This window comes from Chiloscyllium plagiosum, unplaced genomic scaffold, assembly GCF_037043375.1.
Source record: "Chiloscyllium plagiosum isolate Xiang-an unplaced genomic scaffold, Cpla_swu_hap1 HiC_scaffold_36, whole genome shotgun sequence".
NCBI lineage: Eukaryota > Metazoa > Chordata > Chondrichthyes > Orectolobiformes > Hemiscylliidae > Chiloscyllium > Chiloscyllium plagiosum.
Window position 1 is genome coordinate 29,340,993 of NW_028270174.1, and position 14,922 is coordinate 29,355,914.

Below are 14,922 nucleotides of genomic sequence, written 5' to 3' on the forward strand. Positions count from 1 at the left end.
CACACCAATTGCTTTCACAGTCTGCTGTAAATCACAACTGTTGTTAACATGAAAACTTTCAAAAAGAAATCAAGATCTCCTTTCCAGTGTTATTACAGATTTAGGACTGTAACACTGGAGGAAACATCAAAGAAGCGCTTCGCAGGAGGCTCCCAAGCACTGATGATGTCGCCTAGCCAGGGGACGAAACGTTTGCAACAAATACTTCCAGCTCGGCGAACAGAACCACAGCAGATTTAGGACTCATCTATTGCAGGCATTGTTGTATTGCTAATTGCTACACCTATTGTTATTTGCTCCTAGAGCTGCTTGTGGTATGGTGCTGGTGTCTCTATCTCTGAGTCAGGAGGCCTTGGTTCAAGTCACACCTGCACCAGAGGTGAATATTAACATCTCTGAACAGATTGATTCGACAATATCAACCTCCTTCCATTTCCCTGCAGTGTGTCATGATAGCAAGGAGCTCCATCTAGGGGATTGAGATATTACTAATAACCAACTTCCAAGCAGCAGATGGAGTATTGGCACTGAGTTCAGAGACTCAGATTTATCACCTCGTTTGTTAGGAAGTAAGTCATTGAATTTCCAAGCTGCTTTGGGCTTCAGCTATAACCCATATCTTTATATTAAATCAGATTAAAGGGGGAATGGTGTGGACAATTTGTTCAATTCCTAGCTGATGAACAAATTGCATACAGGCATTATTCATTCCAGTATGTAACTTGAGAGATCACTAAAAGAAAATTCTAAAACTGTCCTTACCTCTTAGCCATGCTTCAATGAAGAGAATACCAACTCCAATGTTGTATTTTAGTCCATGCAGGGTAACTCCACCCTATGTAATAAAAGTATGACATTCATGAGGTCACACCTAATGCATATTTCTCCCCTTTTGTCATACATTTCTCCCCTTTTGAGAAACTGTGGGGAATTGTTGAAAGAATTAGAAAGGTTCTTATTGATTTATTTGAATTGTGCCCTGAACACTGTTTCTGGGACCAAAGAATTTAACCTGGAATTTCTCTCTCTCTGGTATGAGTGCTACTAATTAAACTCCATTACAAAATGGTTCCATCAGCATACAAATAATTTACATTTAAATAAGAAAATGAAGACAATTGTACTTCAGTGATTGTATCAAATCTGCTTAGTTTAGATGCAGGAAAAAGATAATCTTAAAAATGAATTTTGTTCTATTGGGCACATACTCCATTTTAACCCAAAACTCAGAAGAACACTCTTCACTGAATCAATATGCCCATTGTTACCTTCTACATTAGGTGAGTCTGCGATCTAACTGGCTGAGAATGATGCAAAAGACAATGAGTATCATTTTGGTAGCCGTTGGAAAGAGGATTCAGAATACACAGACTCAGTGCCTGTTTGACTCAGTAGTTGCACACTTGCCTCTGAGTTACAACAGTGAGGTTTCAATCCACACCTCAGACCTTGAATTTGTAACCTGCAGTGACACACCCATTGCTATGAAATATTGAAGGTCTGCTCCATTATTTGAGTGGGGTGTTAAATTGAAGTGTCATCTGTCTGTTCTATATTTTGAAATTTAAGAAAATGTCCTTGAACTAAACTTTATTCATGAAAAATATCTAAATGCATAGTAATTAAATGCAGTTAGATTCTATACAGTAGCATATTAAGAAAACAAATATTGGAGTTTTGACTATCCAAACAAACTAGATTATATTCACATGCATTGGAGGCATGGGAAGGGTCTGATAACTGAGTGGACCCCCATTTAACTTTAGCAGGAAGACCTCAGACAATGGTCTTTCTCCACTGCACCGTGGCTGTAGCTGCCCCAAGCTTTAGTGCGGTCCTCAATACGTAGCCCTAGATCTTGCAATGTGCTAGTCTACAACACTCAGTTGAGGTTAACTCCTTGTTCTGGAAGGCCAACAAATTTTGGGCACACCAAAGAGCGTCTCACCGAGTTGATGGTCCTCCAGGCACAGTTGATATTTGTCACAGTGTGCATCCTGGAGGACAAAACGAACAGCATTGCAGAGTTCTACATCATGGAGCTGCTTGGAATAAACCTTGACAAAACCCACTGCATTCATGGACGTGTTAAACGTTCCAGGGCATTCATTAATGAAAAGCAGGGAGTTATCCTCATGTGCTGCCCAAATTCCTGATAGTATCTGTGTGGACAATTACATTTTTTCATTTTCCTTTTTTATTTTAAAATAATTATCAGTTGTGAAATATTTTGCTTTTATACTTTCTTAGAAACTTCTAAAAGGCAAAGTTTAAATATTACACAGTTAAAAACTATTGATGTAATAGCAGATATCTGGGATTGTCTTTAATAGATTCCTGATGAAGGGTTTATGCCCGAAACATTGATTGTCCTGGTTCTCTGATGCTGCCTGACCTGCTGTGCTTTTCCAACACAAAACTCTCGACTTTGATTTCCAGCATCTGCCATCCTCACTTTCTCCTCCCTGTCTTTTATAACAGTGCAAGATATTGTAGTTTAGTTTACCTGGAGTTAGTTACCTCTTTCTATTTACATCACTTCTCTGTTTATTTTAACTACAGAGAAAACATTATTAATTATTTCAGTATAAGGATCTCCAGAACCTGCACTGATAGCTTTATGCAATTAAGTTGGAATAGTGCTTCTTGAGTAAACAAGTTCTTGAAATGTCTTTCTCAATATCACCATCAGTTTATCATACTTACAGAAGGCATGGTGAGCAGATCACTAGCAGTCACATCCACATCTTTTCTTAGGATATGCAGCTGATTGGGTCCCTCAGTGTGTTCCAGGAAAAGCTGGGATTAAACAATAAAGGAATGCGAATGTCATGAACTCAATTGTGAAATTATCTGAAAAATGGCATTTTTCCAAAAGGCAGAAAAGCAGTGAATGATAAAAGCACAAAGCACTGACTCTATTACCTTGGCTTCAAGAACTGGATTTCCAAGATGCAGGATTCATAAGTAGTTCATACCTGGACAGCTCTGCTCTACACTGAACCTTTCAGATTCCCATTGAGTCCAATGATTTGGTTCTTACAAGACTGATCAATTCCCACAAGCAGCTTGATTGATATTAATTTCCCAGAATCAGCAAAGAAAGGAGACTGTCCAAATCTGAACTTTGTAGAATTTGCAATTATCATAGAATCGCTAGAGTGAAGAAGAGGCCATTTAGCTCATTGAATCTGCACAGACCCTCCAAAGAGCTTCCACCCAGACCCACATTCCCACAGCCTCTGGTCTGTGAATAAACCTATCACCCATTTTAAGAATCTTGCAACAATAAGTTGTGAAATCCATAAATACAATTTAAAATTTACCCAAAATGAAATGCATACCCTCATTCCTTAGGGTCACATATGATTTACTTAAATCCAGAATGCTTGTGGACAGATTAGTGAAAACAAGGATTAGGGAAGTATTCAATGTTTGCAGCTTCCTATTGTTTGTACAACTAGGATCATTTTGGCTCTTACAGCATTGCCTTTCAGGACCATCTGAAGTCAAGTGGGAATAATCCCAGTCCCAGTGACAGTGCCACCTCTCCAGATTCCAGCTGGCTGGTCAGTGATTAATTCCATAGGTTCTGTTAATGCTTATTGAAACTTTCAAACATGTTTAAACAATGGATTTTCATTTGTAGCAAGTTATTGTAATGGTAGATATGCCAAAATATTTCATTGTTAAAGATCACACAACACCAGGTTATAGTCCAACAGGTTTATTTGGAAGCACTAGCTTTCAGATCGCTGTTCTTTCATCATTAGCTACCTGATGAAGGAGCTGCGCTCAGAAAGCTTGTTATGCCAATTAAACCTGTTGGACTATAACCTGGTGTTGTGTGATTTTTATCTTTGTATACCCCAGTCCAACACCAATGCCTCCACAAAATATTTCATGATCAAATCATTTGCATTTAGCATGTACATCACTGTTTTTGAATAACTACATGCAACAACCAAGCTTAATGCCCCACAGCAAATGAGTCAATGATATGTATAGGGCAGAGAGATGTTAGTTAGGACCACTTCATTGTCAATGGGATCTTTTATATCTGCCTGTTCTAGCAGGTAGGGTTAAAGATTAACATTTCATTTGAATGGCAGCAACAAAAATTACAATCGTATGCTCAGCTCTTAGATTGGGAATAAACCCCACAATATGCTGACTCAAAAGCCAAAGAGGGTGATGACCCAGCCACACAGATAATCTAGTTTCTCTGTTAATTAACATGTGTGGCTCGAATTGAGCTTTGCAACAGCAATTTAACAAGGGCAACAACTGAATCGAGACTGTGCCCATTCAGATATTTTACTTAGAACCTAAATCCTGCAGAATGCTCAAGATACATGTTAAATTACCTTTGACATTGGCTCAATCAAGTCCATATCGTACACCATGAATCCGTCAACTCCAGCATTTATTTCAAGCATCTTCAAACTAAAGCATGAAGATAACACTGTTAGATTCTGTATTTAACATGTAAGTTCTGCATTACTTGTACTTTTTATCGATTAAATGAAAAGTAGGAATTAATAAAACCAGATGAACAAGGCATATGGAGCCAGATCAAGCAGCCACAATTAAGAAAGGCATCCTCTAAGTAGGAACACAGGAACAGATGAAAGCTGTTCAGCCCATGGAGCCTGGTCTGCCATTCAATTAGATCATACCTAATCACCTACTTCAACAACTACTTCCCATGGTATCTCATTTTCCCCGATGTGATTAATCTCCAGAAAAGTATTGATTTTTGTCTTCGACATGCTCAATGATTGAACTTTCACAGCCCCCTGTGGGAGAAAATTCCAAAGATTTCACCACCCTCTCACTGAATAAATTTCTTCTCTTTTCAGCCTTGAGCGACATGTTCCTTATCCTGAGATTAAGGTTCCTGGTTCCAGAGTCACCAAAACAAATGCTATCCACCCTGTCACACCTTGTCAGAATTTTATAAGTTCATTCTTCAAAACTGTAGAGGATGCAGGCTGAGTTTTCTCCATCACTCTCCATAATACAATCCTACCATTCCAGGGATTAGTCTGGCAAACATTTGTTGTATTTTTTCTTATCAATAATTCCTATATATGAAATAGTTCCTCGTTCATCATAATTGATCATGGTTCAGTGATCAAAAATAAAGCATTCTGGAGTAAGGAGACGGATACACAATTTCTACCAACTGTTCATTTTCCCAACTTCACACCTGACAGAGTGGTTTTTAGTAGTTGTTATGATGAACAATAAATGGTAAATATCCAGTTTTGAATCAATTGTTTAACTTAAGACTCTGGATGTTCATGCATGATTTTGGTTGTATGATGACCCACGTACTGTACTGGGAAAATCCTGTATTTTCCTTTGTGTGATGTCTCTTTAAGACCAAAGTGGACTAGGCATTATGCTGGAGGAGAAAGTGAGGACTGCAGATGCTGGAGATCTGAGCTGAAAACGTGTTGCTGGAAAAGCGCAGCAGGTCAGGCAGCATCCAAGGAACAGGAGAATCGACATTTCGGGCACAAGCCCTTCTTCAGGAATGAGGAAAGTGTGTCCAGCAGGCTAAGATAAAAGGTAGGGAGGAGGGACTTGGGGGAGGGGCGTTGGAATTGCGATAGGTGGAGGGAGGTCAAGGTGAGGGTGATAGGCCGGAGTGGGGTGGGGGCGGAGAGGTCAGGAAGAAGATTGCAGGTTAGGAAGGCGGTGCTGAGTTCGAGGGATTTGACTGAGACAAGGTGGGGGGAGGGAAAATGAGGAAACTGGAGAAATCTGAGTTCATCCCTTGTTCCCAGGCAGAAGATGAGGCGCTCTTCCTCCAACCGTCGTGTTGCCATGGTCTGGCGATGGAGAAGTCCAAGGACCTGCATGTCCTTGGTGGAGTGGGAGGGCGAGTTAAAGTGTTGGGCTACAGGGTGGTTGGGTTGGTTGGTCCGGGTGTCCCAGAGGTGTTCTCTGAAACGTTCCGCAAATAGGCGGCCTGTCTCCCCAATATAGAAGAGGCCACATCGGGTGCAGCGGATGCAATAGATGATGTGTGTGGAGGTGCAGGTGAATTTGTGGCGGATATGGAAGTGTCCCTTGGGGCCTTGGAGGGAAGTAAGGGGGGAGATGTGGGCGCAAGTTTTGCATTTCTTGCGGTTGCAGTGGAAGGTGCCGGGAGTGGAGGTTGGGTTGATGGGGGGTGTGGACCTGACGAGGGAGTCACGGAGGGAGTGGTCTTTTCGGAACGCTGATAGGGGAGGGGAGGGAAATATATCCCTGGTGGTGGAGTCCGTTTGGAGGTGGCGGAAATGACGGCAGATGATACGTTGTACATGGAGTTTGGTGGGGTGGTAGGTGACAACCAGTGGGGTTCTGTCCTGGTGGCGGTTGGAGGGGCGGGGCTCAAGGGCGGAGGAGCGGGAAGTGGTAGAGATGCGGTGGAGGGCATCGTCGACTACGTCTGGCGGGAAATTGCGGTCCTTGAAGAAGGAGGCCATCTGGGTTGTACGGTTTTGGAACTGGTCCTCCTGGGAGCAGATGTGGCGGAGACGAAGGAATTGGGAATGCGGGATGGCGTTTTTACAGGGGGCAGGGTGGGAGGAGGTGTAGTCTAGGTAGCTGTGGGAGTCAGTCGGTTTATAGGACAGAACCCCACTGGTCGTCACCTACCACCCCACCAACCTCCATGTACAACGGATCATTTGCCGTCATTTCCGCCACCTCCAAACGGACTCCACCACCAGGGATATATTTCCCTCCCCTCCCCTATCAGCGTTCCGAAAAGACCACTCCCTCCGTGACTCCCTCGTCAGGTCCACACCCCCCATCAACCCAACCTCCACTCCCGGCACCTTCCACTGCAACCGCAAGAAATGCAAAACTTGCGCCCACATCTCCCCCCTTACTTCCCTCCAAGGCCCCAAGGGACACTTCCATATCTGCCACAAATTCACCTGCACCTCCACACACATCATCTATTGCATCCGCTGCACCCGATGTGGCCTCTTCTATATTGGGGAGACAGGCCGCCTACTTGCGGAACGTTTCAGAGAACACCTCTGGGACACCCGGACCAACCAACCCAACCACCCTGTAGCCCAACACTTTAACTTGCCCTCCCACTCCACCAAGGACATGCAGGTCCTTGGACTTCTCCATCGCCAGACCATGGCAACACGACGGTTGGAGGAAGAGCGCCTCATCTTCTGCCTGGGAACAAGGGATGAACTCAGATTTCTCCAGTTTCCTCATTTCCCCTCCCCCCACCTTGTCTCAGTCAAATCCCTCGAACTCAGCACCGCCTTCCTAACCTGCAATCTTCTTCCTGACCTCTCCGCCCCCACCCCACTCCGGCCTATCACCCTCACCTTGACCTCCCTCTACCTATCGCAATTCCAACGCCCCTCCCCCAAGTCCCTCCTCCCTACCTTTTATCTTAGCCTGCTGGACACACTTTCCTCATTCCTGAAGAAGGGCTTGTGCCCGAAACGTCGATTCTCCTGTTCCTTGGGTGCTGCCTGACCTGCTGCGCTTTTCCAGCAACACATTTTCAGCTAGGCATTATGCTGAAAGAAGTTATAGAATCTAAGAAATGCTATGAATGAGATTGCCATGAGGATAAACAGCAAAGAAGCATAAGGTAAATAGAAAGTTAATTGAAATGGGTTTGATCAGTCAATGCTTTCTGTTTGATGATTTGGAGTACACTGGGAATTCATGTCAAGACAAATCAAGAAATGTTCTCTCCAGTGGAACAGTATGGCAGCTTTTGAAAAAATCCTAGAGATGAAAATGGAGATTTTGCTCTGTGAATAGAGCAAAGATTGTTTTACTGCATGTTATACTGTAAAAAAGAAACAAGCGCTGAAGACAGGGCAAAATATTGGTGATTGGATGAGACACATTTGTACTGTTTCAGTGTTAACAGAGTCCACCAGATCATTGAAAGGGAAAGGGTGTCTCTTTTAAATCTGTATCATCAGGATGGGATTACCTCAGTGAGAAAGACTTTGTAGATGTGAGCCTGGTTGTTGGTAATCATGTTCAGGAACTTTAGCCAAAAAACTTCTTTGGGAAGTGAAATTTCCAATAGAGTGTACGCCATGTTGAATAGACTGAGATATTGGTCGTGGTTCCACATTTATTGTGGAAAGTAGTGGACACCTTGTCACTACACCAAATAGTTATTACAAAATACAACATAAAGTGAAATGTATCTGTATTTGAAGTAACTTTTGACTATTAATTCATGTCTTAGGGAGTTTGTTACAGTAACATTTCTGCAAGTTAAATCCTGGCAATTGGCTTTCTTTCCACTGGATTTCTGGTGATTTTTTTTTAAAAGATTGGTTATTGGTCTCTATGGTGGAATGTGTAACAATTGCAATGGGTCTGTATGCCTAGCCTCAGTGGTTATAGACTAGAAAGACAATAATATGGCCAAGTTTCTGTTTCTGATCCTCTTCCGTGATTGAATCTGGGATCTATCCGATTTTTTAGTTTAATATCACATGTATTCTTTGAGTTTTAATTCTAGTAGTCAACTATTTCAGCAAAATGAATTCAGTTAGAACTCTTTCAAAGTTAAAGGAATGCACATGTATATGGGGTTTGTTTCAGATACTAATTCCAACCGCTGCAGTGTGATCATTGTGAATGCAGCTGTACATACCGTGTGACAATTGCTGTCACTGTTTGATAGGCCAAGCTCCCCTTGTCTTGGGGCAGCAACAGTGCTGCCATTCCTCCAGTGGCAAGAGCACCTCGCTTATGACAAGTCTTTACCAGAAGGTCCATGTAACTCTTCAAAAACTGTTTCTCCATATTTACATATTTACTGCGATCTGGTAAAAGGAACTCTCGACGACAGCCTGAAAAATGATGCTTGCAAAAATGTTTTAAATGTACACCTATACCCCATAGATAAACTCTCATTCAGTTTCACATTGTTTAAATCGGATCACTCAGCACCTCCCTAAAGTCAGGAGCTTATCACATGGGGACAAAAAGAAAGACAGTGAAAGTTTACTCTGACACAGCTATCAGTAAAATCACTAACAGATGGTGTCCGGTCATTTTCAAACCATTATCAACTAAACCATTAGGAGAAGTGTTAAAGTCTCCAGATAAAATTGGTTCACCAGAAGATTATGTGATCTGAACCACTGCATCACCATTTCCCCTAGAGACAATCAGAGTGCAAGTGCTGAGGAACAATGAGCATGCCCACGCGTCTGTCCTCGGCCTGCTGCAATGCTCCAGTAAATCACAGCACAAACTGGAGGAACAACATCTCACCTTCAGATTACAATCTCCTGGACTTAATATTGAGTTCAACACCTTCAGATTGTGAACCCACTCCCATTCCTTCCCCTTTGTTTAGCTTGATTTGTTACATTCTCTGTCGCTATATCCTCTCTCCCCTCACTCCAGTGGGACAGTCTGTTCTTTCTAGATTAGATTACTTACAGTGTGGAAACAGGCCCTTCGGCCCAACAAGTCCACACCGACCCCCCACCCACCCATACCCCTACAACCTAACACTACGGGCAATTTAGCATGGCCAATTCACCTGACCCTGCACATCTTTGGACTGTGGGAGGAAACCGGAGCAAACCCACGCAGACACGGGGAGAACGTGCAAACTCCACACAGTCAGTCGCCTGAGGTGGGAATTGAACCCGAGTCTCTGGCGCTGTGAGGCAGCAGTGCTAACCACTGTGCCACCCGTAGTTAGACACACCACTGTTCTGCCATTCTCACATTCTGATCACTTAATCTGAACTGTCAACGTTCTTTCTCTCCGAGCACTCCAACCCCCTCTCCTCCACACAATTGCACAAATGCTGTCTTCAGCACTTCACATCAGCTCGAAAGAAGAGTCATCTAGACTCAAAATGTTAACCTGCTTATTCTCCATGGATGCTGCCCGACATGCTATGATCTCCAGCGTTTTTTTTTATTTTCAGCGTGGAGTAATGCTGGTGAATTCTGAAGGTAACTTAGCAGGAAAGCCTCAGAAATAACTTCCACAATATGTGACTTCTTCAACTCAGTCACTGACGTGCGGCTTTGCTATAGAAATGTGTCATTTCACTCAACTGATCTAAGCCTGCATTTATGTTCTACACAAGCTGTCTCTTACCTGCCTTTATCCCACTCAATCAGCAAATCCTTCCATTTTATTCTCATTCAGCATTTACTTAGCTTCCTCTTAAAGTAACGATTCAATTTCCTCACATACTCCATGGACATTCTAACCACTCTCTGGTAAAGACCTTTTTTCCTGGATTCCACTTTGGATTTGTAAGTGTCTACTTCTGACCCATACTTTCAATTTCATGAGATGGAGGGGAGATGTTCAACTTTTTTAGATTAGATTAGATTCCCTACAGTGTGGACAGGCCTGTCCACACCGACCCTCCAAAGAGTAACCCACCCAGACCCATTTCCCTCTGACTAACTTATGGGCAATTTAGCATGGCCAATTCACCTGACCGGCACATCTTTGGAGTCTGGGAGGAAACCGGAGCACCCGGAGGAAACCCACGCAGACACGGGGAGAATGTGCAAACTCCACACAGTCGACCGAGGCTGGAATCGAACCTGGGACCCTGGTGCTGTGAGGGAGCAGTGCTAACCACTGAGCCGCCCTATTATTGATTTGATTAGATGAGATTCAACTTGTTTTGTGTTTTGATTTCCCTTGTGAAATGTAACCAATAGAAACTAAAAGTCTTAATATTTTGAAATCAATTAACAATTCTTTCAAATCTTAACACAAATAGAGATGTTCCTGCTCACCAAGTTTGTTTACGAAAGAGGCTGAGTAATCCCAGATTCCACAGTTCAACCCAGCAGAATGGTCTCGCAGCTCATAAAGAATCTCCTCCATCTCAAACGTGGCCAAGATACTTTCTATTAAGACAGTGGCTTTGATCGATCCAATTGGCAAACCCAGCTCGAAACACAGAATTACATTGAGGTTATTAATGTTTCTTTACCACAGGCACTGATTTTTGGCTTTGCAGACTCCATTTTGAGGATGTTTACGTGTTCAGTGAATGAATATGGATGTTCATGCTTACCCTATCTTTTTAGCCAATGTTTATTTAAAAGACAAAAGGACAATTTTATACACAATGTCACCCAGGATTCCACTGGACAGTGTTTTACAAATCTTGACCAACCATCAGATACCAATCTAAAGAAAATGGAGTATGTGACTAATGGATGCATACGATGAAGAGAGTGAACACTGTCGCTGTGGCCAATATACAGAGGGTGAAACAGTCCAGTGGAACTTTAGTAGCATTCCCACTGTCGAGTCAGGGATTGTGAGCAGAGACTGGAACTCAAACTGTGCATTTTGCATTGACACCCACAAGTATATTTAATTCGACGGGTAATCATGTATGACTTCATTTAGGCTCAGATCTCAATGGTAGGAGATTGTATGTGTCAGTCAGGCTAATTAAAGTTCAATTCATATGCTATGCTGTCCATGCACACAGAACCATGTGATGTGGTTTGTGCTCCCATCTGCGTATGCGTGTATACACACACACACACAATTGAAGCCTTAGCCCTTTCAAAATTGATGCAAATACTTCTCTCCAAATTCTGCCAGCTTCCACAGTCTTAGCCATCAAAGCTCTCCTGCTCTCTTCCCCAGCTGCCATAGGAAACCTCTCTCTTCACCTATCTCCAACACTACTTTTGCACTTTTTTTTTGCTGGATAGAGAGCTACAGAATCTCAGTACTCCAGGGCCTCCAACCTCATCACAACCAATGGTGTATCACCATTAATTTGGCTCCCCTCCTCCCCCTCCTCCTACAACAGTGCAAACTACAAGGTCAGCTGCTCCTCCTCTCACCCTTGACCTCTCATAGGTATTATGTGCCCTCTTCTCCTGCACAGAAAAAGTGACATTGTAGCGAACCCTCTGCAGAAATATCATGTTTTAATTTGTGGGCCCAACATATCCATATTTCTGAACGATCATTGTCAATAAACAACTCTTACACTTTAGAAGCTGCCTACCCCTCTCCCCACAGCTCCCATAAACCACTGCTGCGTGTAGAGCACTTGGCCAAGACGCTAGGCAGTCCCACGCACATGGGACCCTCACATCTTTCCATATGGGTCCACTTGTGAAATAGTCACACATTCACCCTGGCAGATGTAAAAAGTCATTCAGCTTCTTAAGGTGCTCCAATGAGATCCTTTAGATGGTCCTACGGGATGCTGACTTCCTCTGTGCCCTACATTAGTGTTTCTGTACTTGGCAGGAGCTAGGTGCTCTTGAGTTAGCCAAGTTATGAATTAGATAAAAACAAGGACTGCAGATGCTGGAAACCAGAGTCTAGATTAGAGTGGTGATGGTAAAGCACAGCAGGTCAGGCAGCATCCGAGGAGCAGGAAAATCAATGTTTCGGGCTAAAGCCCTTCATCAGGAACAGAGGCAGGGTGCCTGCAGAGTGGGGAGATAAATGAGAGGGGGGTGGGGGTGGGGGTGTGGGTGGGGGTGGGGAGAAAGTATTATAGAGTACAATAGGTGAATGGGGGTGGAGATGGAGGTGATAGGTCAGAGAGGAGGGTGGGGGAAGGTAGCAAAGAGAGCAAAATGGGTGAATGGGGGTGGGGATGAAGGTGATAGGTCAGAGAGGAGGGTGGAGCTGAATGTACATGTTTTATGTATGGCGAAAGTGAGTACTGCAGATGAGGGAGATCAGAGTCAAGATTAGAGTGGTGCTGGAAAAGCACAGCAGGTCAGGCAGCATCCGAGGAGCAGGAAAATCGACGTTTAGGGCAGGAGCCCTTCATCAGGAATGATGTATCTCATGTTTTCTGTATCCCAATCCTCTCTGGAATTGTAAACTGTGAGGTGAGTTTTACATTATTTTTTGGGCAGGGTACAGAAGAGTGATCTGGAGGTGTGCAGACCACCCACCTCTGCCCTCTATCCCTGTAGAATATATCATGTGACCAATAAGCAACCATCCAGCAGGAAACTGGCTAACTGGATGAGGAATACTATTTATGACCTGTCCTCACACAACATACCTTCTTCTGAACCCAGACAAATATATTGTTCCACAATTTGGCCTCCAAATGGCTTTCAACCTGAAATATGACAAAATCAACAGCCGTAAGTAAATTGGTAAATTTGAGAACATTTAATTAACACTTTTTATCATTAGTTACTGGGTCAATATTGATGCTCACTGGAAATGGAGCTCAGAAAATTAGATGCAAAAAGTACAGCCCTATCCCTAATCCACACCCCCTTCAAATGAGGCTTGAAATCACAAAATTAGCCTTTTCATTGTAACATTTTGGTAACAAAAATACATATTGAGTTACATTTTTTGGGTTGGGCTCAGTAAATGTGGGTAAGGCTGACTTTGACTTTGGAAACAGAGTCTGCCCATTCATGCAATATTTTCCTTTCATGGGATGTCAGCAGGAAAGGTTCCGTTTGCCTGACTCCCAATGCAGCATTAGAGATTTGTTGATGACAAACCAGTTTGATTAGAATTTCCATCTCATTTTGTGAAGATTAGATGATTAGATTCCCTACAATTCCCTTCGTCCCAACCAGTCCATACTGACCCTCCGAAGAGTAACTCACCCAGACCCATTTCCCTCTGACCTAACACTACGGGCAATTTAGCATGGCCAATTCACCTGACCTGCACATCTTTGGACTGTGGGAGGAAACCCACACAGACGCAGGAAGAATGTGCAAACTCCACACAGACAGTCACCCAAGGCTGGAGTTGAACCCTGGTGCTGTGAGGCAGCAGTGCTAACCACTGAGCCACCGTGCCGCCCTACACAATTGGCCCAAGACAGCTGATGACACCTTGCATCACTTCTCTGATGATCGAGAGTAGACTGATGGGATGGTAATTGGCCAGGTTGGATTTGTCCTGCTCTTTGTGTACAGGATATACCTGAGCAATTTTCCACATTGTTAGGGTAGATGCCATTGTAACTATACAAGAAGAGCTTAGCTAGGAAGGTCAGCAAGTTCTGGAGCACAAATCGTCAGTACTATTGCCGGAATGGTGTCAGGGCCATTAACATTTGCAGTATCCCGTGCCTCCAACTGTTGCTTGATATGACATGGAGTGATCAAATTGGCTGAAGACTGGTATCAGTGATGCTAGGGATCACCGGAACAGTCTGAGATGGATCATCCACTTGGCACTTCTGGCTGAAGATTGCTGTGAATGCTTCAACCGTATCTTTTGCACTGATGTGTTGGTCTCTTCCATCATCGAGGATGGGGATATTTATAGAGCCTCCTCTTCCACTCGGCTGTTTAATTGTCCACCACCATTCCTACCTGGACATGGCAGAACTGTAGAGCTTAGATCTGATCTGTTGGTTTTGGGATTGTTTAACTTTGTCTATCACTTGCTTATGCTGTTTGGCATGCAAGTAATCTGGGTTGGTAGCTTCATAAGGTTGATGCTTCATTTGTGGTATGCCTGGAGCTACTCCTGGTATGCCCTCTTCCACTCTCCATTGAACCAGGGTTGATCCCCTGGCTTAATGGTAACGGTTGAGTGGGGGATATGCCGGGCCATGAGGTTGCAGGTTGTGCTGGAGTACAATCCTACTGCTGCTGACGGCCCACAGTGCCTCATGGAGGCCCAGTCTTGAGTTGCTAGATCTGTTAGAAGTCTGTCCCATTTAGCACAGTGATAGTGTGCCACACAACACGATGGAGGTTATTCTCAGTGTGAAGGCAGGACTTTGTCTCCACAAGGACCATGTGGTGGTCACTCTTACCGATACTGTCATGGAAAATGCATATGCAGCTGGCAGATTGGTAAGGATGAGGTTAAGTATGTTTTTCCTTCTTGTTAGTTCCCTCACCACCTGCTGCTGACCCATTCCAGCAGCTATGTCCTTAAGAACTGAC

The 14,922-nt window shown here is 43.6% G+C and overlaps 1 protein-coding gene across 1 annotated transcript in view; it reads right to left on the reverse strand.

The window, feature by feature from the left end:
* Positions 1-14,922, reverse strand: part of ugl (ureidoglycolate lyase) — a 72,578-nt gene that overhangs the window by 12,328 nt on the left and 45,328 nt on the right. The window contains exons 8-13 of the mRNA XM_087980056.1: positions 13,053-13,112; positions 10,789-10,945; positions 8,657-8,855; positions 4,368-4,446; positions 2,707-2,799; positions 763-835 (exon numbers count right to left, since the gene is read on the reverse strand). Coding sequence (XP_087836182.1) covers positions 763-835; positions 2,707-2,799; positions 4,368-4,446; positions 8,657-8,855; positions 10,789-10,945; positions 13,053-13,112 — 661 coding nt within the window. The remainder of the gene's footprint in view (positions 1-762; positions 836-2,706; positions 2,800-4,367; positions 4,447-8,656; positions 8,856-10,788; positions 10,946-13,052; positions 13,113-14,922) is intronic.